This window comes from Squalius cephalus (assembly GCF_949319135.1).
Source record: "Squalius cephalus genome assembly, chromosome: 6".
In the NCBI taxonomy this organism is placed as follows: domain Eukaryota; kingdom Metazoa; phylum Chordata; class Actinopteri; order Cypriniformes; family Leuciscidae; genus Squalius; species Squalius cephalus.
Window position 1 is genome coordinate 13,377,117 of NC_137127.1, and position 25,819 is coordinate 13,402,935.

Genomic DNA, 25,819 nt, shown 5'->3' on the forward strand with positions numbered 1-25,819 from the left:
ATAGATAGATAGATAGATAGATAGATAGATAGATAGATAGATAGATAGATAGATAGATAGATAGATAGATAGATAGATAGATATAATAAAATGCAGCATTAACTTCAGCTTTTGCAGCAGTCATTTATATCACTTATAAACCTTTTTTTACAGCACAACAAGAAATCGATCAAGGTCACAATAGTCAATAAAGTGCTTGTGTATGAGGGGGCAAGATCACTGCCATTGTATGTACTTGCACTATTCAAGCATGTCTAAAACATTAATCTTACTGGCTGAGAACAAGGAAAGTAAGCAGAACAGCCCTAACACAGTCACATCTGTCACTTTCATCTTCATTTGGACCCACTTTAACCCCCTGGTAAGTAAATCGAGTCAATTTGGATTTCTTGTTGACTTTAAAGTCCACAATGTTACATATTCACTCATGCTCTGGGATCAATTGTTCATGTGCACTGGTCTGAGATCAGTCTAAACCAGAATTGAGATCATCTATCAGCATCCCATCATTATGAAGACATATATTGGGAAATTAAGTCATACTAGAGGTTACCCTCCTTCAACATTACCTCTGCGACCCCTGCGGAGAGGCCCCAGGCAACAGCTCCTGAGTTAAGAGGATAACGGATGTCTTTAGAGGCAGAGAAAGCATTGAAATTTACTGGCCAGGAAGCAATCGGCTCATGCTTGCCCTGTGCTTGCCCTTTGAACTGTCAAAATTATAAGGAACACTTTCTGTACTGTGAATATTTTGGACAGCCTTATAATGTGCTTTAGATCCCTGCGGTGACACTAATGGGTCGAAGCTGTGGCACTTCCATTTGAATGAGACGGGCGCCGGAACTGTTGAGCCATTGTGCGGATTCAGCTCATTTCTGCTCTCATTTTTTGCCAATTATGTGATGACAGGTCTGTGGTTATCTATGAACTTGGACAGCATGGGACTTATGAGAGGTCTTAATGTTGGTTTATGGTGAATAAGGGACCTTATTTGATTTTAAATGCAATAAATATTAATGCTTACCATAAATTTTCAACCTTCCTTCGTGGTACAAGTATGAAGGTCCAGTTCATGAAAAAAAAAAGAGGTACTGGAGGTGACAAAGTCCTTTTCCTACTATTTTATTTGTCCTGGAGGAAATGGAGATGGATGGAATTGTGTTTGAATTCAGAATCTTTTGAGCTATGCAGGGTGAACCAAGGAAATTGGCTGATGGCAAATTTCCTAATTCAACAAGAACCTAGGAGAAAGTGTGTATATTAGAGAAACAAGAGGGTAGAGAGTCATTAACCAAAAAAAATTGTGTCCCTCATACACACTATATTGCCAAAAGTTTTGGTACGTCTGCGTTTACATGCACATGAACTTTAATGACATCCCATTCTTAATCCGTAGGGTTTACTGTGAAGTTGCCCCACCCTTTCCAGCTTTAACAGCTTCAACTCTTCAGGGAAGGCTTTTACATAAAGTGTGTTTATGGGAACTTTTGACTATTCTTCTAGTAGCGCATTTGTGAGGTCAGACACTGATGTTGGACGAGAAGGCCTCGCAGTCTCCGCTCTAATTCATCCCAAAGGTGTTACAGCTAACCTATCGGGTTGAGGTCAGGACTCTGTGCAGGCCAGTCAAGTTACTCCACACCAAACTCGCTCATCCATGTATTTATGGACCTTACTTTGTGCAGTGGTGCGCAGTCATGTTGAAACAGGAAGGGGCCATCCCTAAACTGTTCCCACAAAGTTGGGAGCATGAAATTGACCAAAATGTCTTGGTATGCAATGCATTAAGAGTTCCTTTCACTGGAACTAAGCCCAACCCCTAAAAAACAACCCCACAACATAATCCCTGCTCCACCAAACTTTACACTTGGCACAATGCAGTCAGGCAAGTACCGCTCTCCTGGCAAACGCCAAACCCCATTCCATGAAGCTCTCTACGAACTGTTCTTGAGCTAATCTGAAGGCCACACGAAGTTTGGAGGTCTGTTGTTATTGACCCCACTCTGTGATTTTACGTGGCCTACCACTTCTTGGCTGAGTAGCTGTTGTTCCCAATTGCTTCCACTTTGTTATAATACCACTAACTGTTGACCGTGGAATATTTAGTAGTGAGGAAATTTCACAAATGGACTTATTGCCACCACATTTGAATTCAATGAGCTCCTGAGAGTGGCCCATTCTTTCACAAATGTTTGTAGAAGCAGACTGCATGTCAAGGTGCTTGATTTCATACAACTGTGGCCATGGAAGTGATTGGAACATCTGAATTCAATGATTTAGAGGGATGTCCCAATACTTTTGGCAATATAGTGTATGTGTGTGTGTGTGTGTGTGTGTGTGTACAAAATAACTGTTACAATGGAGATATGATTCTAACTTTTTCTAAGTGTTGAAATAGTCTAAACAACAAAATCCTTGCTGTATTAATCAATACAAAGTTTCTCTCAGCTGTTTAATGTAGCTTTGAGCCCTAGCAAGGTCCCAATGTCCAAACATCTGCTCTCTCTCTCTCACTCTCTTTCCTTCACTATCCATCCTCTCTGCCCTTTCAGAAAGCTCCTTTGGATAGACTGATAAAGTCTGTCTGCCCACGCCAATAGATTATTTTTGGCAATTTTGAATTTTGAAAAGGTCTCCATGGTATTTGTGCAAGTGTCATACCATCAGTCATCCATAAGCACTCATGGTTCAAGAGTCTCTCCTTCCATCTGGACCCACTTAACACCTTTATTTCTAAGGCGTGACACATTAGTGTGCAACCATGAGATGCATTTGTTCTTATTTGTGACTATGATCAATGATATGGAAAAAAGAATCGATAATTCAGTTGATTGCATGGAAACTTCAAACTTCAAACTTTGTATTTCATAGTTTGCAGGAATGTCTTCTGAAGTTTGCAGTAGCTTAACGGTAGAATGCATGCATATTCATTAAAGTGTCTGACCCCAGTATAAGAACAGATGTTGTGTTTATGGAGTCACAAAGGTGAATTTTTACATAAAGTGTTGTTGTTAAATACAGATAAAACAAGCCTATATACCCATGTATCCAGACAAACACACATGCCCCTGAATGAATGGATGAATGAATGAATGAATGAATGAATGAATGGCTTATAGTTGTGATTTACATGTGAATTTATGTTTAGACATTACCAATTATAGCTGTGCTCAATTTTATTTTCATCATTTATTTATTTCTTTATATCGTTGTTATATACTAGCTCAACACGTTTAGTCTTATTGTTTGAATCTCTTGTTTTCTTGTGCCATGCTTCAGAGGGACAACACTACTTTGTCCAGTGGCTAACATAACATAATCAGAAAGAGCTTTATTTGTAGTAACAGTAATACAGCATTTTCTCCACCATTCAATATATTTTCAAATTAATTGCATGCCATTTAGCAACACAAGTCATCCAGCTTATATTAATATGATATTCTAAAATCGATCTAGCTTACTGCAATGTGCAACAAGTGCCTCATACCACCCATGCCATGGAGCTAATGCACAAAGTAACATTATAACAACTTCCAACACACTTAAATTTATTTTTTAGTATGATTGTTTTGACCAAGTAAAATAGTGCTGCATTACCCCATAATTTTGAGACCATGGGACAACTCCCATGGTTCCACGCTCATTAACGGCATTATCAAGCTACGCCTTTGTTATTGTTTTGAATAAGTGACCTCTAGCCGCAAAACTTGTATACTGTGACTTTAAAAAGTGCTGTATGTATTTTTTTTTTTTTTCCTGTACTGAAACATAAAAATACCATAATATGTTTGCAGGTATTTAGAAAATATGCTAAGTTCACATACTTGTTTCTCCTAAAAGCAATGCTACAGCCAGTTATTCTACCTTGAAATGTGCGTTCCATGACGCATTGCAACCATGGAAGCCAGCAAACAAACTAGGTCAGAGATTGCAGACTCTACCCGGCCTAAAAAGCCTTGACATACATCTAAAAAGCTCTATGACCAACATATTAAAATGCAGATACATTAGCTGATCAACTTACAGTGTAAGGCTCATCGCTTTCCACTGTCAATTGTGCTCGTTCCTGTTGCATGTCCTCAATCTGGCAACCCACGTGAGGAAACACTCTCTCCAATATTTTTAGAATTTAGACATATGCTATCAGTTTCTCTAGACATTCTCTATTACTACCTTAAATCAATGACGGTTTATTGAAGCCTGCCGACTGACAGTCCCTCCTAATGGCTGGAACAGGTACTGCTCAACAGTGGCTATGTAAAGGCAGGCTGAATAAAAAAAAAAACCTGCTGTTAACTAAATTAACAGACCGTGCACACAGAACGCTTGTGTTTTAAAAATGTGAGTGCAGGGTCGAGACGTGTTTTTGAATTAAACTTCTTTTAATATGACACAGCGATATTGCTATAGCCCTGCTCTAGTGCCATCACTGCTCTACACATGGCACACACAAAAACAGTTGGAGCTTAGTGACATGACATTCCATCTCTGACAAATGTGTGTGCGTATGTGAGTGTGCAGCCTGTGAATCCAGCACAGTGGGTCCACTGTTTGGGAAAGCGCTCTAGACTCTGGCAGAGAGACAAAATAGCCCATAGCTACTGATGCCTCTGCCTCCAGCTGTCACCACTGTCATCAGCAGGGGAAATGTACTGAGAAGTTTTAAATTGCGGTTTTATACCAGAACAAGGTAGTACATTGCGGCCATACAAAAACTGCATTACAACATAAGCAAATTTATTGCACTGCCATTATCATTCCACCACTGATGATGACATCATCAGCACTGTCCTCTAACTACCCATGTTGGCTCAAAAATGAAAATACATTCAAGCGAACAAACAAAAACTACACTGGGTTGATTCACGAAATGCATTGCAATTAAATGAAAAGTACATTTAAAAATTACATCACATTATCAATGACATCAGCATTATCCTCTACCTGTGTTGACTCACAAAATGCACTGCATTTCAAACAAACAAACACTACCTTAGGTTCTTAAAATGCAAATGTTTTATACAAATATTAGGCTCCATTTAAAAATTAAGATGATTTCATTTATCACCATGAACATCATCATCTCTACATTACTAAGGTCATCATCAGCTCACAAATATTTCAAACACACCCACACACGCACACACTATAATGTCCATCTACACGTATGCTGGCTCACAAAATGCATTGTGAAATGATGCAAAGAAATACATTTGGTATAACGCATCAATAGAGAACGTCCATTTATAAAAATTTTGTTAAATAACTTTAAATGTAGCGCTCAGACAAATAGTACAGCACAACCTGAACAAAATTGCTGGTTTTGGCATGAGGAAAACATTCCTTTAGGACCCTATTACTTTTGTGAACCGTGCCCAGTGACCCGCTCAGGACGATCAGATCTGACCAAATCCTTCTCTCCACCTCCTCACGAGTCAACCAGTCAGATTGATAAATGAAAAAAAAAGAAAGAATGATTCCTCTTTCTCATCTGCTGTAACTCACTCTCTCGCTCTCTATGGACACCTGGTGATCTCTGACCCAAAGCTCAGTCAGTAAGAGAAGAAACTCATCACTCACTTCATTACCCCTCAGTCCTCCTGCCTCAACACACAACCGGCTCTGTTCTTATCTCAACCCACACAACCATCTGAGACGCATGAATCTGAATGGCTGCATCCCACCCTGGAGATCAGGGCGTGGGCCGGGAGGTGAGGGTTTCTTAGGGTGGGATTAACAGGAAGAGCGGTCAAGCCGATAGGCATGTCCAGGAATTAAAGTCTGACCTTGATGCGTGATACTCTATTTCCACAGTTTGATGAAAGTGCGACCAACTTAGCTATAGTTTTCTGATCTAAAGCAAAGCTGGAATCAGAAGTCTACCAGACTTTACTTTTCTCCATTTACACTCACACAATATGGCCTTTTTCAGTACTTAGTTTTGTACGGCTTTCTTCAGGCGTGGCCCGGCTTTACAGCTCCCAATAAAACACCAATACACTTTTGCAAGCCAGCTGGAGATATTTAAAATACCCACTCATCATTTCCTTCCAGAACATAAGGGTTGCGGTAATTGGAGACATTTGGAACTTCTCGGGATAAGGAGAGACTATAGCACCTACCTGCTCCATCCTTATAAATGCAGACAATTGCCCATTATATTATGCCATTATGGGAACAGATTGTGCTTAGATCACTCCCAACTCTTTGCCAGTAACATAAAAGATGCATATTTTACACTTAAAGTGTTACTGCCAAGTCCTGGAGAGTTCAATAGTGCTAAGTCGGTGCATTTGTAAGAGACACGGGCCTCCATGCGGGCCTGCCTGTGAGAACATGAGGACTTTGGCACCTTTATGACACAAAATGGGAGTTTAGAGCTGATTCCAGAGCTAAACAAGAGAGCTAAAGGGTACTTGAGAGATCTACTTCTGTGCCAATAACTCTTCAGGGAAGGGACACCATAGCAGGCAAAAGTACCACTGTTATATATATTTTCTATTTAGTATTTTTCTCTTTGGTTTGTGCTAATGGACATCCAGAGTGCACTAAACTTGTTTGCTCAGTTCATCGAGGTGAATCATAGAAAATATGCACAATATTAATCAATATCAGAGTGTCTCTCTGAAAGTTCTTGTTAGTAAAACTCACAGGAAGGACCCTAGAAACATCTTCAAAACGAGAATTCTGTTATCATTTATTCACCCCCATTTATATATATGTACACTTTAAAGAAAGTTTGAAGTACTTTTATCCATACAGTAAAAGCCAGTGGTGTCCAAAACCCATTGACTTTCATTGTATGGACAAAACAGGATAATACTGGTGATGTAATCAGTGACAGTGATGACATTATATTTTTGTCAAAATTATTTTGTGCTCTACATAAGAAAGGAAGTCATGCAGGTTTGGAACAACATGAGGGCAAGTAAATATATATATATATATTTTTTTTTTTTTTTTTTTGTGAACTAAAGGCCCCTTTTAATACCTCCCATTCATCTTCTATTGTTCATCTCAAAGTTCTCTTCTATTTATCGTCTTTCTCCACAAATTTCAACAGTACTCATCTTACATTTTCTTTCTATTTCTGATGTTCCACACATTTATTGACTGAGTAGATCAGCGAGGCTCAATTAATAACGGAGAAGGATTAATGGGCTGACCTTTTTTTTTTTTTGCCCACAATTCCCATGGGGCACAATTTATCTCCAGGAATCCAGAACTAGTGAAAAAAATGTGATTGACACTCCTAACCTTCATTGGGATGTAATCTTCATCTTTAGCACTTGGAGATCTAATTAATTAGTGGAATCTCATTTCCGCGCTAATGCAAGTAGACAGAGGCGTGATAGAGGAGAAAGGGGAGAGAGGGAGTGCAAGGGGAGAGGGAGCCATTTTTAATCACTCAAGATGGACTCCACCTGCTTTATGCACTTTAGGACCACAACTGAACTTTCTGGCTTGCTGTCAAGTAGCTCTCTAGTTAAACCAAGTAAATGTCTAGATTTGAACTCTTGTGCAGTCAAAATCCTTGCGAGAGTGCTTTGTTTGCTCACTGCTACAAAGGGGAAGGTTAGGATGAATCTCACAAGAGATTCCCAACACAGAGACATTACCATCAATACATTTGCTTCAAGACCCTGGTTTTATGATAGATAAATTAATAAAAATATGATAAATAACTTCAATGAATGTAGAACCTGACCATTAACCAACATGAATAAATGCTGTAAGAGTATGTTGCATTTTGAGTTTGTGACATACTTATGCATTAACTCATATAATTAACACTGTAAAATGTTACCTAAAGGTTAGCACACATATGGCAACACGTGTAGGAGAAAATGACAAGACTGGAAGTCAGAAAAACCGAAGGAGAGAAAAAAATTGCACCTTTCTCTAGTGTATAGAAATTTACAAAGTTTAGTTTAGAGTCTATCATAAGATTGAGTTTCTCGTGTTCTTTAGACCCCTGGGCTTGATGGAATGGGTGAAGTTTTCATGAGTATAACGTCAAAGGCCCAGCACTGACATTTGGTGACTGGCATCATGTGTCTAATGACAATGTGTCACAATGAAAATGACAAATGTTTCTGACAGAGCCTCCCAGCATTGGGACAGAATATCCACACACACACAAAAAAGTTTGAATGGCATTTATAGTGAAAATCTTCTCATAACTACTGAAATAATTCAGCTATTTAATTTCTGATGCAATTATATTGAAGAATAATTTTGGATATCATTAATAAAGCCCCAGGTAAAAATGAATTTAAAATTATAAATAACAGAGAGGGGAATTTTGCTGAATAAAAGACCAATTTATTTAAAACCAATCCTGGGGCGATCCTAGTATTCTCCGTCCTGCAAAAACTCACTCACAAGTCTATTTCCTACACAACTAAACTCGATCTTTACATAATAATGACTGAGTAAATGACAGTTTATATCTTTTATGCAGTGAAGTGCACATCAAATCATGCAATAATGCAGTATTTTCAATTGCCGCCCACACCCCTCCTGCGTTCCCTGTAATATTTGCATTTAGATGACATAACATAATAACTCAGGAACCACCTGCAGGAGTAAATATTTTGCTGTCTGTTTTGTCTAGCCGTCCTGCCAAACACAATGATTCATTAAGTGAGAGTGGGGAAGAATCTTCATATGGTGACTGACATTCAATTATGCGAGAGAGATCAGATTAAAAAGAAGTCCAAAAAGCATGTCTGAAAAGGCTATTTTGCGGGCGAGCGCGGAGGGGAGGCTGGAGCTGTAATTTGAACGACCGTTTGGGTCCTGGCTGAACGTGGCGACAGTAAGGGAAATCACAACGCTACGACCTCACAGTAATTGGATGTCTATTGAGTGTCAGTGCATGTGCCCGCATAAGGAATGCGTAAAGATGCGTTTATATGCAGTTTATTTTCATTTGATGAAGCTTGTAAAATGGGCCTTAAATCGCAAAGTCTGTCCGTAATCATTGCATTCAATTTGTATTATTACAAAACCAACAAGCTTTAAAATTCACACTTTGATCAGAATCCCTGCAACATATGAATTGATTATGTGATATTAAAATGGTTGTAAGAGCAATATTCACACAATTGCTGTTTAATGTACCATTGAGAGGCAATAATATCGTTCTTGCATACGCACGCATGCTCGCACACACACACCTTTAGCTCTGTTTCAAAACCTGATCTAGACGGCATTTCTGATGTGAAGACTGGGGCAACATTGTATGTAGAAAAGGCAATCAAAATTCCCTTTCAATAAAAGCGTCTGCTAAATTCATAAAATAAAAAATATATAATAGTATAATATAAGTGGAGTTTGCATGTTCTCCCTGTGTCTGCGTGGGTTTCCTCTGGGTGCTCCGGTTTCCCCCACAATTCAAAAACATGCAGTATAAGTGAATTGAAGACGCTAAATTGTCCCAAGCCATGTAACGGGGAGGGTTGGGGAAAGACCTGCCGATCTACCCCGGAAAAATCATTGGCAAAAAAATGAATGGACAGTCTCTCAAGAGACGTACGTATATCAAGAGATGGACATATAATCACTAAGAGTCGGATATGACTGAAATGGTAATAGATAGATAATATTTTGTAAATACCAAAATATATTAATGGTATAAATATACTATTTTATATGCAATATGTGTTTTTTATTCTTACCAGCATCATTAGCTTAACAGCACGCTGATGTCAAACTCAGCCTATGTAGGAAAGTTGACAGCATGGCAGCTCACTAGGATTCAGAACAGAGCTCTTATCTGACCACAGACTGGCCATCAGAAGCAGGACTGTAATGATTAGACATACCCCATAAGAGGACTGCCAGAACTCTGTCACAAGATATTGATTTTAAGATGTCTATTTTGCTACTGTGTCATTTGGGCTTATGAAACAAAGGTGGAGCTACTCTGCCTGTCAATCGGCTGTCAGATTTAGTGGCAGGCATCTGACTGCCAGGACCGGGAGCAGATGCGCTGTGGGTAGCCACAGATAGCAGACTGACCAACGGAATTAGTTTGAGGAGGTCCTACGATGACCACCCCCTAAAGCGAGTCAGCAATCTGTCAGCCTGTCTAAATAAAACAGAAAACTAAACTTCAAACAGAATTTCATGCCTCTGATTAGAAACGCTTATGAAACTTTTATGATAATAAATGTCACAAGAAAGAGTATCATTTGTTCAGTGTTCTAATGAAATACCACTCATTGATTTTGAGATTTTCTTTTAATAAAATAAACATTATAAATCAAATAAAAATACTAGGACGTTAGGGGTGTAACGATACCCTCATGTCACGATTCAATAGATATCACGATACTGAACTCATGATAAGATATTATTGCGATTCTCCAAGACTAAAATGCTAAATTTGATATTACATTGTGGGTGTAAATGAATAGGCTTGGACTTGGTGTTGGTAACCCAATACACAGGACAATGGTGACACTAGAATCAAAATATTCATGATTCTAAAGCTGAAAATACAGAATTATTTTAGACGAATATGCTTGCACTCTGTCACTGACTAGATATATTTAAAATAATGCAGGCCACATTTTACTGGTAACATAAGACATTTGGCATTATCAGGACCCACATATATTCCCCCATTGCATTATTATGCATTATATTCAACATTATATAGGCTATAGCAGTTTAATGTAGTACTGACACTAAAACTCTAAAAAAGTGAATTTTTTTCCTCACACAGTAATTTTTATTTTGGGTGAACAATAAATATTGTCACTATCCACGATACATATTGTTGCATTTTTGTATTGCGAAATATTGTGACAATATATTGTTACACCCCTACAAATAGTTCAAGAAAAAAAAAAAAATTATAATATAATTTTAGAATTAAATACAAAAATGTAATTAAATTAATTACATACAAATTAACATACATTAACAATTTTAATTTAAATATATTAAATTAATTGCATTAACACAAATAAAATAAAATATAAAACAAAAAAAATTAGGAGTACTTCTATTTTTGACTACATTCAAAGCTAAATGCTCACACACACACATAATCACATGCAGACATTGGCACACAGCCCCGTTAATGATCAGAATGTGGTGAAACGGAAACACCGTGTGATCATTTACATTACTCTGTTTTCCTCACCAAAAGGCAATGTGTGTAGGATCAGTGCAGCAAGCTTCTGAACCAATCAGATCAGAGGAAAAGATCAATCCATGACAGGTGCATGTGATGATCATCCTTTGCATCTTTTTGAAAGGGTGTCTGCTGTCTGCTTAACATGGACAGATGATAATTTGAGAACCGGATTTGGGCTTACTGTATATAGGAGCTTTTGGTTTCCATTTAATATAAATTATATCCCACATAGTTGATAGCTAAGATGACATAAGACTAACACGTTTAACCAAGCTGTGATGTTCCTATTTCTGACAACAGGGTTTTACCTGATTAATCTTACATTAGGAACATCAGGTACTGTACCAGAAGCTTAGAACACCAAGCTACAAACACTATTAGTCACGCATGCTGATCTGAAAGATAGCGGAAAGAACAGGCACTTTTGACCTGTCAGGAGAAATGCGTGCACTGAGAAAACTCTCTCCGTGATGCTTTTGCAAGTTGTTGACAAGCCATTAGCTGAACTAGCCAAACTGACATTATTGAAGTATAGTTTGAAGTGAGCATGAATTAAATTAATTAGATCAACCTGTCCGATTCTTGCGAGGAATAAATGTGCATTTCTTGACAAGATTTGGCTTGAGAGAGTTCAGAGATAAACTAGATTATACAATTCTGCATGTATACAATTACAGTGAATTTCCAGGCAGCATGGTGGGTGGTGGAGGTAATATTGTAAAAGTGTAGTTAGGGAACTTTCAAAATACCAACAAATTTCTGCTAGTTGTAATTATAGCAAAGAACCGCACACGCAGCATGCCCGTCACACACCTGTCTAGTTAAAACACCTAAAATCCCCTGGAGCTCTTTCTGTAAAACATCTGTCACACATATGAGATGAACTGCGACGAAGCACAGACTCGTGGGAATCGGGCAGAGGAAGCATGGTGTCAGTAAGACGTAGCGGTGACAGTGAAAGTTAGCAGAGTTTGTCAACATCCAGTGCTTCGCTATAAAGAAATCAGAATAAACAGCTACATTCAGACACCTTTCATGTAACATTTTAATTATAATGTCAACTCGACTATCAAACGTGCTCTCGACTGCACACAAACATGCATTTAATGATGGCTTCGCTCTGTTCCAGCTGAGGGGTTTTCTACTGGCCTTGTCGGACACAGCCGATGCTAGTGGATAAGTGTGTATAACCTCAATTAAAGCATGCTCTAAATGTCTGACAACAGCTAATATTCCTCTTCCAGCAGCGGGCCGAATTGATGTTCCTTCATTCGTCACCCTGCAGAAAAAGCAATCATGCTGTTGTCTCGCTCTGCTTAGGAGCTGGAAAGCTCTGCCTCCAGTTGCTCATTAGCATGCACCGCTAACACCTCCTGTCCTCAAGACACCGTAGCATCTCCCCTGCATTCATCCAACCTCCCGTCTCTTTTAACAACATTAAAAACACTGCTTTTATATGCCGAAGAATCTGCTCTAATATACTTGCTCTAAAGGTTGTTTGAGGATAGTTAAACATTTAAACACACCAGTTATTGTTTTTCTCCACAGATTTGCCCCTCATGTTTGCTGTTGTTATGCTTGCTTATTTGCACAGCTCGGTTTGAACAGAAAGCCTCCATTCTGTCGGCCCTCCTGTTAGAGGTTCTTCTCATGGCGCTTTAAGAAAACAGCCAGTCTTTAAAACATTCAAATGGGTTTTTTTTTTTTTTTTGAAATATCTGGAGCACATTTGATAAATGTACCATTCGTGTCACATGGAAAATTCATTTGCAGACACAAGACCTGTGCTGATTGACAAGCCAGAGCAGCAGTGTAAAGATATTCCAGAATAGCTGGAATGGTAAAATAGCTTCCTTTCTCCTTTATGTTTGCAAATGTTTGCTGAGAAATTTTAATCCAGAACTAACATTGCTAACATTAGGTAAATTTGCTTTAGACCATCAAATACACACTTTCTAAATGACAGAAATCTTGAAAGATAAATAGGAAGTATTTCAAACCTGAACAGCAAAAACAAAGAGAATGGAAGGAATTTACAATAAGATTCAATTTGTTAACTTTAGTTAGTGCATTAGGCATCACAAATTCACAATTAACGAGTATTTTTATGTTAAACAATTATATATATAAAATATATATACAGTTGTTATATACACTTGTTATCTTTTATGCTTATATATATATATATATATATATATATATATATATATATATATATATATATTATTTTTTATTATTATTATTTTTTTTTATATATATATTATTATTACACACAATCACTGGCCACTTTATTTGGTATACCAGTTTGAGATGTTTTAAGCTTTGTGACATGGTGTTATCCTCCTGGAAGTAGTCATCAGAAAATGGGTACACTGTGGTGATAAAGTGATGGATTTGGTAAGCAACAATACTCAGATAGCCTGTGGCCTTTAAATGATGCTCAGTTAGTACTAAGGGGCCAAAAAAGTGCCAAGAAAATATCGCCCACACCATAACACCACCACCACCATCCTGGAGTGCTGATACAAGGCAGGATGGATCCATGCCAAATTCTGACCCTACCATCTGAATGTCATAGCAGAAATTGAGACTCATCAGACCAGGCAATGTTAGTCTAATTTGGTGAGACCATGCAAATTATAGCCTAAATTCCCTGTTTTTGGGTAACAGGACTGGCACCCGCTGTGGTCTTCTGCTGCTGTAGCCCATCTGCTTCAAGGTTTTGACGTGTTATGCGTTCAGAGATGCTCTTCTGCATAACTCAGTTGTAACAAATGGTTATTTGAGTTACTGTTGTCTGGCATTTTCGCCCACAGAACTGCAGCTCACTGAATATTTTCACCTCTTTTCTGTAAACCCTAAAGATGTTTGTTCGTGAAAATCTCAGTAGATCAACAGTTTTAACACTGTTAATTGAATCTTGTTGTAAATTTGAATTTAAGAGCAGGATAAATTGCCCAAAATAACATTACTGCCCTTCTCCATCAGCTCCATCATAATATTTCCACCTGATACAAATGTTTATGCATGACATCACAAGCTGTGGAGGGGGCTTTGTCTTATGGTACATACGGAGGCCCAAGATTCACGATACACCGCTAATTGAAAACATACAATAACGTACAGCTTATGTCCAACCAACAATAAAAAAGAGGAACTCAAAGAAAGCGCATACCTCTCTATCAAGCTGGTGGGGTGATATCACGGTGACAATGTCGCCTCTTTCCGGGTCGATGTAGAACATATTGGGTGAAGGTTTATCTGGTTGCTGTCTCAAGATGATGTAGCGCAGCACAGCGTTGTCCGTGTTGGGATCGTCTGCGTCGTAAGCCGTCATGGTCATCACTGTAGTGCCTGCCAAAAACAATTTGAAAACCGATGAGTTATAATGGAGACAAATGAGCAGGATGCTACTCGGTTTGGTGCCAACTATATCCTTAAGGTTTTATCTGTACACCGACACCACTTGTATAGCCATTTTTCATTAAACCGCACAGCCAAACGAAACTGTAATCAATCGAAACCACGTTTGAATGGGGCTTCAGGGCAGACAGAAAATACAGAAGAGCAAAGCTCCACTTCTAAGAGGCTGTGTTCTGATTCTCCCAACACAGTTGAGTTTTATATTGTACTGCATCTAAAATAAGGATGCCGTTCTTGGCAGATGAATTGTAATCCTAGTCAATCCTTGACATATCTGCTCGCCTCCTTTCTTAGACGTGGCCCCTGAAATGAACAGCGGCTCGACGGTATCCGGAGAGAGGCTGATATCTCAGTTCAGGTGGCGTCTGTTCATCTATTTCATTTTCCTTCCATCTCATCTGAATGTGCTCAGCCGCAAAAGTGGGCCGCAAATGGAGCCGGAGCCTCTCAAAGTCACAGTGACCAGACAGTGACATGAAGCTAAGTCATATCTATCTCCTGAAGTTAATGGCCTCTATCACTGACGTTAACCTCGCGATCAGCCTTTACGAGAGCTCCTGCACTGTACGGCATAAATCCAGAAGGCACCAAAAAGACTAAAACATTTTTAAAAAATGGGTAGGAAATGGGCTGAACACCCTCAAATAGGAATATTAGCATCTTTGAGTGAATGAGTAAAAGGCAATTATAAGTAATTAAGGGAGAAGTGGGTTTCTGCAAGGGAAGAGAGATGGTATTAGGCGGCGGTTAAGAAGTACACCTCTAATGATTAATTACACATGCTGAAGCGCATAGCGGGGCTCTCTCGTGACCCCGCTAGTCAAGGCGAGCGGTTCCACTTCACTGTTCGTTTACTCCAAGTTATACGACCTCCGTGTTCGCAGATACACACACTGACACACATTCGAGTGTGTGCCGACCATGCATGCGCACACACAGACACGTACAACCTCTTTCTCTCTCACGCACACATACAGGAAGACAAGCACCCAGACGAGAGCACTCATGCTCAGCTTTATGAAGGGCAACTTTATGTTTAAAAACCCTGTTAGTCATCAGATGGTTTTGTTCTTGTCATTTGTTTGTTGTACTTGTCAGTTGTCAGCTACTTGATAATAATAATAATGAGCACAAAACAGCATATCAGAATGATTTCTGAAGGATCATGTGACACTAAAGACTGCTGAAAACTCAGCTTTGACATCACAGGAATAGAATAGACTAGAATACAATAGAATAGAATACAATATTAAAATAGAAAACAATGTAATAGTATTTCACAACATTATTCTTTTTACTGTATTTGCGATCAAATAAATGTTAGGCATTGTTAATAAATAATAAATGACATAAATGTTAGAAAATAAATGCTTGGTGAGCATAAGATACTTTTTTTCTACAACATAAAATGTTTCCAACCCAAAACTTTTAAATGGTAGTATATATCAATATTTACTAAGAAAAGCAAATGCATGCCTAATGGACTCTACATAAAGGTCAGACGGTACAATTAATTGCATTCATTTTTATCCTATCACATGATTTTTCTTTTGAATTTATATTTAGTATATGAACATGAACATGTAAAATAGCTAAAGCAAACTTTTCTTTTACCTGTATCTGTCCTTCAGAAATGTCTAAACACCAGAAAAAAGTACATTTGCTTGAAAAAGAGTTCCTTTTATATCTTTTCACTAGAGCTCAGTTAACTCAATGACTGTAAATTCTGTCAAAATGAATTACAGCAGCACTGCGCATCATTGCTCAGCTTAAAAAAAAAAAAGGATTCAAAGACATTTGAGTTAAAATTGAGACACAATTACTCCATACTGATCTGGACAAGATTGGGAACTCTGTAAACTGAACGTGGCCATTAAGGACATGGTATTGAATCACAAAGTAAGTCTACTTTTTGCTGTCTGTGAAAAGTAGTCCTGTCCAAATAGGGCTTTAAAAAAAAAAAACAAAAAAAAAAAACTCAACACTGTTTATGTGTAGAATATATTTATAATCAAGAAAATTTACAACTGTACAAATATTTGAATAGCAAAATGAACCTAATCACCACATGACCACTTGATTGTGAATCACCGTTCAATCTGGTTCCCGTAGTTCTATTAACATGTTGTCCTCCTGCACCCTCATAAAGATAAAAAAAAAAGCCTTGAGGTATTTAGCGCTCATCAATATGAACCATGACAAAAGCCATCAGCTCCCATCAGCACACACATAAATCAACAAGCGGATCTAATTGGCTGATGGGAAGGGCCAGAAAGTGAATGCAAATCACTGCTACGCAATTATGAGGCAATTATGTCAAAGCTGAGCCCAATTCAGGAGCTATTGTCTTCCTTTATGAAGTCCATACTCTCCCCAGCGCCAAGCCGGAATCAATGTTAACTACATTGGAAGGTTTAATGGGAGGACCTGAAATGGCTAGACTTGAATCTGCGGGTCTCCATTACTGTATTATCAACTCTGTTCATCTAATTGGGGCTATGGGATCAGTCAGAGTGAGGACTTTTTCTTTCTGGCTCTTTCTTTCTCCCTTTTAATTCCACCATCTTGTCACACTGAACAAGAGGCAGAACATTGAAATGAATAATGTCTCATAAAATGCCTGAATTGAGCGGTTAATTTGATATCAAGTTCTGTGTCTAACTCTGCATTAACTAAGGCACATTGTTGGCATGCTGAAATCAACCGCAGTATGAACAGGTAAGTATTTTTTTCCCCCTGACTTTTCTCATGCCAAACATTCAGACTTGCTGTGGCTATACCTGCAGCAATGTCTTTATCTGTTGCACACACTCTTCATCCTCTCATTCTGTCGCTCTCTGATGTTGCAGAAGAATGTATTGTTTGGAAGATCGAGGCATTTTAGTGGGCATCTCTGCCTTCTGCCAACAGCTGAAGCCCGGTGGGTGCCAATCACAGTGCCCCACTCCAGAACCGAAGGCAGTGGTGTACCATCCAAAACCGTGGGCTTCTCCACAGGGTGCCTTCCACTTCGACATGGCCCCAGCTGCCTAAAATCAAGCGCTAGCTAAAAAGCGGGGCCCTTTAGCTTTTGTGGAGGAGAGGTTTTACATACTAACAACTCAAAGTGTGTCACGGCATTAAAAAGGCATATTTATATCCTGATAACGACCTCAGGCCAGAAGGCAAAGCAATCAGACCCGTTTTCTTCTTTCTCTTTCTTATTCTCAATCTGTTGCTCTTGTTCCCTCTTTTTTCTTGTTTCTTCTCAAAGGCAGTGAGTTAAAGTATTCCAGTGGGTTATTTGCTAAGTACATACAATCTAGTTTAACAAAGCACTAAACATATTGAAATCGGAATTTTAAATGACATTTAAATTAAGGCAATCGCTGTTTAAATCCAAATTGTGAATTTAATTTTTAATTTGCCTGGCACAATTAGGGATAGTTTAATCAAAAATGAAAATGATCATTGTATGGAAAAGCTGCTTTATCCACAAATTGTTTAGTGATATTCAGATTTATAATTTTTTTTTGCATAAACTAAAAAATATTCCAGGAAATGCATTTTTATGGAAAGGCAGGGTGGGTATAACATGAGAGACGAATTCAACTTTAAAAAGCTCAAAATAAGCATCACTCATGCATCACTATTTGTGGGGTGAGGTTGTGGAATGGTTTGGAGCAGGTGTTAAAACATTGTACAAACATTAAACAGTAAAAAGTTGTATAAAAACACTTTATTAAAAGTATATGAGGATGAACAGGTGTTTGGTGCAAAATGTAAAAAAAAAAAATTGGTTGGTGTTTAAAATTACTGTACGGTATATTTGCTATCTTGCTATGACTATATATGTATACACACACACACACACACATACATATATATATATATATATATATATATATATATATATATATATATATATATAATACATAATATATACTGGAACTATATATTATGTATTTATATAATACATAATATATACTGGAACTATTTAGATAGTGTATAAGGGGTGGGAAAAATAACGTTTCTGCTTCATCCCGCTCCTTTTCGGACATATTCTAATTATAGTTTATAATACTTTATAGACATTGTTTTTTCCTTCGGTATGTTGCAACATGCTTATTGTATTTTTATATTTTAGTTTATTTGTATATTTTCTTGTTCGAAAAAAAAAATCCCAAAACTTTATTTCTTATGCAAGCTATTCCTTTAAAAATATAACCAACGTTGGAAAGAGAACAGAATTTTATTAATAAATAAAACAATCATTAAATGCTTTTGCAATTGGTGCACTGTATAGTTTAGCACAGTTTGGGCTTTTTAAAGAGTCGATTCAGGTGCGTGAATCTCAGTGGTGGAGCGATATTGTGCATTTCCATAATAGTATGCTAGATCCCTGTCAAGCTAGCACTTTGAACCGCAAATCACATTCAGTGCTAATTTTGCAGCCAGATTTGCATTGTTAACAGTTACATAATTCCTTTAGGTGTTAAAACAATGCAAACAACTTGTGCAAATTAAAAAATACATCATTAGCAGGATCAATTCATTTCTTTTACAGTACTGTAAAAAAAAAAAGTTGGAAAAGAAAGTAAGGGCTACAGTGTGCTAACACAAGGCCGGTGTTACACATGGCACATCCTCTATTATAGACATCCAGGGAAATCAATATGACTTCAGGATCTCATTCACATCGGGGAAGCCAGCGCACTGTGTGATGGGCTTTATAATAGGAAGAACGGGGGAGAGATTGAGACAGGATGAAATAATGATGGAGCAGGTGTGTGTGAGCGAGTGATCAGACTAGATACCAGGATGAGAGAGAAAGAGAGGAAGGGCGAACGGTCCGCAGGGAAACCAGACTATGAAGCTTCTGGATGAAGGGATCACAGCACTTTGGACTTTGGACTTCGACTAAGTTAAAAGTGTACAAATAATGAGGCTAATTTTACACCTGAAATCTACTGAATTACAACTTTTTTTGTTCAGAGACGGAGAAAGATTCATTCTAAGGACACGTTTCAAATTTTTCGGGACATTGATTGATTATTGTATTGTCTGGGGTGCAAGACTTCTAAAAGCACAAAATTCTACAAAGTATGGCTTTTTATAGTCCATCTCGGCTATATAGCAACAGGAAAGCACAGAGCAGAATTACCCTTCATTTTGGGAGGTAATTCAATACATCTAGCAGTTCTAGAGAAAGATAAATGGACTACAATGTGGAATGGAGCACTGAGGTGAAATTTGCTGCCTTCTTGCCCTGAATGGACCAGCTGACTTATTCTCCCTTGGTTAAAGGCATTCAAGTGAAATTCAGCGCTCTGTCTAAGAGAAGTCCGCAGGCAAAGTCCGACTATTCAACGTTCTCATTGTTTCATTACACCATGGCGAGTACGCACCATTTTTATAGAAACCCCTGAACCGCTGGGCATTCTGCAATTTACTCATTCCCTTAAAATGTAATCTCAGGCAGAAACAGTGCTGCATAAAGAAGAAACACTTGAAACTCTGCATTCACACTTTCACACACTGAACCTAAGGGAAGGAAAACATGATAATTTAAGGGATTTTTGCAGGTTACACATTTACTGCTCAACTAGTAGCCCTCAGCTAACGGTTTATTCTCATGACCAAGAAGATGGAACAAATGAAAGGCATGATTTCCCTCCAAATGATGAATAGTTTACCCAAAATTTTTTTTTTTTGCCAATATGTATTCACTCTCATATTGTTTCAACATATATGGAGCACAATATTAGAGTCTTTTCTATATAACAATGGCTTATAGTGACAAAGAGACACAAAAAAGCACCATAAAAGTAGTCTATATGATATATGACAACTCTTCTGTAGTAATATGATAGCTTTGTGTGAGAAAAAGTGTTGCATCTGGATCATTTCTTAACTAATCAGTCCAATTTGTGAAATGGATCAACCAGTTCAATGAAAGTGATTCATTTTTAAAAGACTTTTGATTTGAGTTCAACTCACTGACTCAATGATCCGTTTCATAAGCTAATAGCTCCCTGGAGGGCAAGATTATCACTGAACAACAATCTAAATTTCGAATGGTTTCAAAGACTAATACAGAGCACAAGTCAACTGGACTACTTTAATGATACTTATATGATGCTTTTCGTCATTGTATTTTAACAAAGCAACGTTTTTGTGTTTACCTTTTGTGTTCTAGAGAACAAAAAATAATAGCATGTAGGTTTGGAATGGCAAAAGAGTGAGTAACTAATGAGAACATTTGGTGAACTGTTTCCATAAGTACAGAACACTCTGCACTTATTTATAATCGATTCATTCTAAAGCACCATTTGTCAGATCCCAAAAGGGAATACAAAGTGTGTAAAACCTCCACATTTTGAGAACATGGATGATTTACATAACAGGTGAACATTGGGGCACCAGTAAAAGGCTAATAATGAACTACCTGCACTTGTCATTGTTATGATATTGTATATAAATGAGTTAATGCATACAGTACAAGTTCTCATCAAGCCACAATCCCTTCCACAAATCCCTTCCACCATTATATTGTTATATAAACTATCTATAATGACTGATACATGTTTCACCTAGCAAAAGCTAACTTAGTTTCTCAGAATTGAAGCTAGTGATGCTTAAAATGAAAGAATCAATCTCATTTCAACAAGATTCAGAGTCGTAATGCCCCACTATGCAACCTTTTGTTATAGAATAACACCAGTGATTTTCCTTCGGACTTCAAGTGGCGACCCAACACAGTACCAAAATTGACTTTCAGAACAAAGAAAGATGTTTTTAAATCAAATCCTAAACTTGCACTTCCACATTTTTATGTTCCATTAAGCCTCTGAAGCTCTGGTACCTCACATAAAGTCTCACAATGCACACGGGCAAGTAAACACAGAAATGTAATCTGTGTGTCCAGTTTGATCCCAGGCCTGCATTGGAAAGTGCTACAGCATAAAGCCACACATCATTCTCTCATCTCGTCCTGGTCTTCAGCTTCTCCATTACTGATATGAAAGAAAAGAGCAAGAGGTAGCACTTATTAACACGGTATGTGTCTGCGTGCGTGTGTGTGAGAGAGCGAGATGAGTGAGACAGGATGAGAAAGCAAATGACAGAGAAGGAAAAAACAATGTAAGGGTGTTTGGAAAAAAAATAAAATAAAAGGAAACAAAAAGTGTCTTTACACTGCATGCAAGCAACACCTGAACTGGCATTTGTATAAAGACAAAGATGTAGAATAGCCTAACTGTATTTACACAAGAATCAATGGCCAAACACTGCAAAGTTTTAGTATAGCGACAATCACATATGCTTATGTGAATCCTCTATTTTCAGGTTGAAATGCTATATAATAATCTTTGACTATGTGAAGGTGGTCTAGTGTCCTGCGGCAGCAGAGGTTCCCATCCACCTCTTCGCCTTTACAACCTACAGCTGACCAATTAAATTATACCTTTGACACTGTTCCCATCACTGAAACATGCTGTTATCTCATTCTACCAGTTTCCAGTGCAAAACCACACTACTGTTTGTCACTGATTTCAGCTCAAACAGTAGCATTTAACTGGATATTTTGCTTCGAAAACACCAAACAAGGGAATTCTACACATAATTGAATCTGTCAATCATTTCTATTTGAACTGAACAAAATCTCAGAACAAACTGTCCAAACAACTGATCACTAATGCAAATAACATGTCATTGCCCCAACAATGGGGCAATGATATGTTGTTTGTTGGCGGAATTCGTCATTATTTTAAAAACAGCACTATTGGAAAAAAAGGCACTTATTTTTACTCAATGACCTTGCTGGTTCAGGAAATAGACACCACTCACAGGAACAAGGATGGCAGCTGATTAGGGAGCAAAACAATTACTATTAGCAACACATTGTGTATTCATTTTCTAATAAGTGCCCCTACATAACATGCTCTGGTAATGCATACAAGGCCAAGGTGGACGAGTGTGTGTGCATGCAATCGAAATGGATTGGAATGAATATCATCAAATTAAATTGTGTTCAATAGATAGCAAATTTGTTTGTGTCTGCGTGTATATATCTGAGGGGGAGTGCAAGAGTATATGTGCAGTCGTGTTCGGATGAAAAAAATCTAATTAACACCTCTGTGGGGGTTTGCTGCATTAGCTAACTGTTTCACAGCGTATTTGAAAGCAGCATGAATCCGTTTGAATCCTGGCAGTGCGCAGCATATGTACGGTTTAATGCACACATCGCTGTGGTGTAAACATAATGTGTATCTTACTATGCCATTGATCATCAAACTAAACCATGAAATGGGAGTCCTCAGAGGGCAGAATTTATGTATAAGGAGACATTAAGCTCAACCAAAACAACATTTTGCTCAGCAATCAAGTCTTTTTGCAAAGCAAATAAACAGCTCAGACTTTATCATTTGCCTGACTTAGTCTAATATAAACCTGAAATTAATACAATCCAAGTCAATATAGGCAAGGGAGAGTGAAGTAAACTGTGCCATGCTTTATTTACATTGTCCTCTAGACTCTAAGAAATATAAGATCATTGATTTTTTTAAGGATGCCTGAAAACTGAAGTTACAAGACAGCATCTTCTATAACATATCAATCAATCAATCAATCAATCAATCAATCAATCAATCAATCAATCAATCAATCAATCAATCAATCAATTCATAAACATTATATCAAAAATAATAATAGTACCCAATGTTGTGTTTCATATTACTTGTACATTTTTATAATACAATGAATTTTAATATTCACAACCAGTGTTGGGGAAAGTTACTTTTAAAAGTAATGCGTTACAATATTGAGTGGCTCTAAACAATTGTGTTACTTGGTATGAAATACTTTTTATGAAACCTTACATTACTTTTGCATTACTTTTTCTCACCTGGGCTTGCTCGTTTGTTTCTTAATAATAATAATAAAAGAAATACATTTGCTTTTTCTGCAAAGGTGAAATGAATAAGCCTCAGGGCGACGGACATTCAAACAAACCTTTCAGCTGTGCTGCCATATATATAGTTAGTTGTGGAAATAGTGGGTGCACATTTTCACATTATATTGTGTCTCAGTCACAGGCAGCTGAAAATGGTGGACCCTTTCTAAATAAATAGTCGCCTGACAAAACTTTGCTGGATTAAGTAAGATTTTCTTACTTGTTTTTTTTCTTCTGACCCACAGCCTCCATCTTGGAGTTGCAATAGTGGACGATCTCTGACACCTCATCAGTTGTGTGTTCACACACTGTGCTCTATAACCTGACAGCAGGCAGAGGCCTTATGATACCTTTCTGACAAACACACTTGCACAATCAGCCCAGAGGTAACGCATAACACTGAAACCAGCATGCATGCTAACACAAGCACACGTGGGGAACTCATCGAACACAGATCGGAGACAGCAGCAAATGGACCACAGCATGCGAAGACACAGCCGAAATTCTTCTCTCAGAGAATCCACTGGCCCTGGTCGAAAAAGTGCCTGGGGATATTATTTTCCCTTTTTTACCGTACAAAAATTGCTCTCCGTTTCCCTTTGTGAACTTAAAAGTCAAAGTCTTTCCCCACAGCGTCCATAGGAACTCAAAGTGAAAATAAATAATAATCTCTGTCAACATCACGGCTGACGAAAGCCTAAAGACGGAGTCTTTGGATAAAAGAGCTTTGACAAAACCAAAAAAAGTCCCGCTTTCTGAACGAGAACATTTCATAGATTCATGAGACCACTGTCATTTACATGTCAGAGGCTTTCAGAACCTTGCAGCTTCAGGACAGAACCGTGGAGAATAACTGGGTCTGTCAACACTGAATTGCACTTTCAAATCCAAGATCCCTGCACAAGAGGCATGTAAAACAAGACAGAACAAAGTTACGGAAATCCCAGATCTTTACCTGATGCATCACCCTCCAAAACTGTTTACAGAATCATTGACAGCTCAGGGTCAGAACCTGCCCGCCTCGGTTACTTCCTGTCGGTTTAGACCCCAGCAATGAACTGTCTCCTCTGGGACCCGTTCTATAAAAATCGCTGTCCGTGTGGCTTACAGAGCTCACATGTAGTTCAGGTCCCGGGACTCTTGGAGCTGTCTGAATGAACCTTTGTTGGCCCAGTGAGGTTTAAGGTGATGTCCCAGCACATATACTTTGAGGATTGCCTGGAAAGCTGGTTAAAGGAGAACTCCGGTCAATTTTAACATTGAGCTCATTTTTTTGTCAATTTGGAGTGCTGTCAATACAGAGAACAACGACAAAAATCGGTGTTGCCTACACCGTGTTATCCTCTTTTTAAAATTTGCACCCTGTTGACTTCAATGGGGCAATATTTAAACCTGCTTTTAGCCTCTTAACATCCTTGATGTGTCATTACGAGTGCACAGGTCATGTGAGTGATTCCTTCAGAGTGAACACGAGTGAATCTGACTGCAGTAGATGTAAAAGATATGTATAAAAATGATGTTATTTAAGCCAGCGCAAATACCTGTATTTACATCCTGTTTTCAGTTGAAGTCCAAAGTAGTCGATTGTCGAGTTCACGCGCATTGGTTTAGTTACCTATGATCACGCGCGTGAACTCGGCAATCGACTACTTTGGACTTCAACCGAAAACAGGATGTAAATACAGGTATTTGCGCTGGCTTAAATAACATCATTTTTATCCATTTCTTTCACATCTACTGCAGTCAGATTCACTCGTGTTCACTCTGAAGGAATCACTCACATGACCTGTGCACTTGTAATGACACATCAAGGATGTTAAGAGGCTAAAAGCAGGTTTAAATATTGCCCCATTGAAGTCAACAGGGTGCAAATTTTAAAAAGAGGATAACACGGTGTAGGCAACACCGATTTTTGTCGTTGTTCTCTGTACTGACAGCACTCCAAATTGACAAAATCAATGTTAAAATTGACCGGAGTTCTCCTTTAACCTGGATGTAAAACTGATTCTAAAATAAAGACATTTGCAGTAATATAGTTTAAGCTTCAGACTGTCCATGACTCACCCTTAGTAGTAAGAAAGAAACTACATTTTATCCCTGAGCAGAAATGTAAATTCTAGTGTTTTCTGAGCCTTGTCTAGTGGCAGTGATCAGTGGCAAACTAAACCCCAGCTTGTATAAACAGGTTCTCAAGATCTCTTCATGTCTAATTGGGTGGTTTTGGCCTGAGAGCAAACAGTCAAAAGAACGTCAATGCAAGTCGCTGTTGTGTATTCTCAAAATAACTTTACAATTTTAATGCACAAATCTTG

At 38.1% G+C, this 25,819-nt stretch overlaps 1 protein-coding gene across 1 annotated transcript in view; it reads right to left on the reverse strand.

The window, feature by feature from the left end:
• cdh13 (cadherin 13, H-cadherin (heart)) overlaps positions 1 to 25,819 on the reverse strand; it is a 344,747-nt gene that overhangs the window by 88,403 nt on the left and 230,525 nt on the right. The window contains exon 7 of the mRNA XM_079873426.1: positions 14,328 to 14,506. Within this exon, the coding sequence (XP_079729552.1) occupies positions 14,328 to 14,506 (179 nt within the window). The remainder of the gene's footprint in view (positions 1 to 14,327; positions 14,507 to 25,819) is intronic.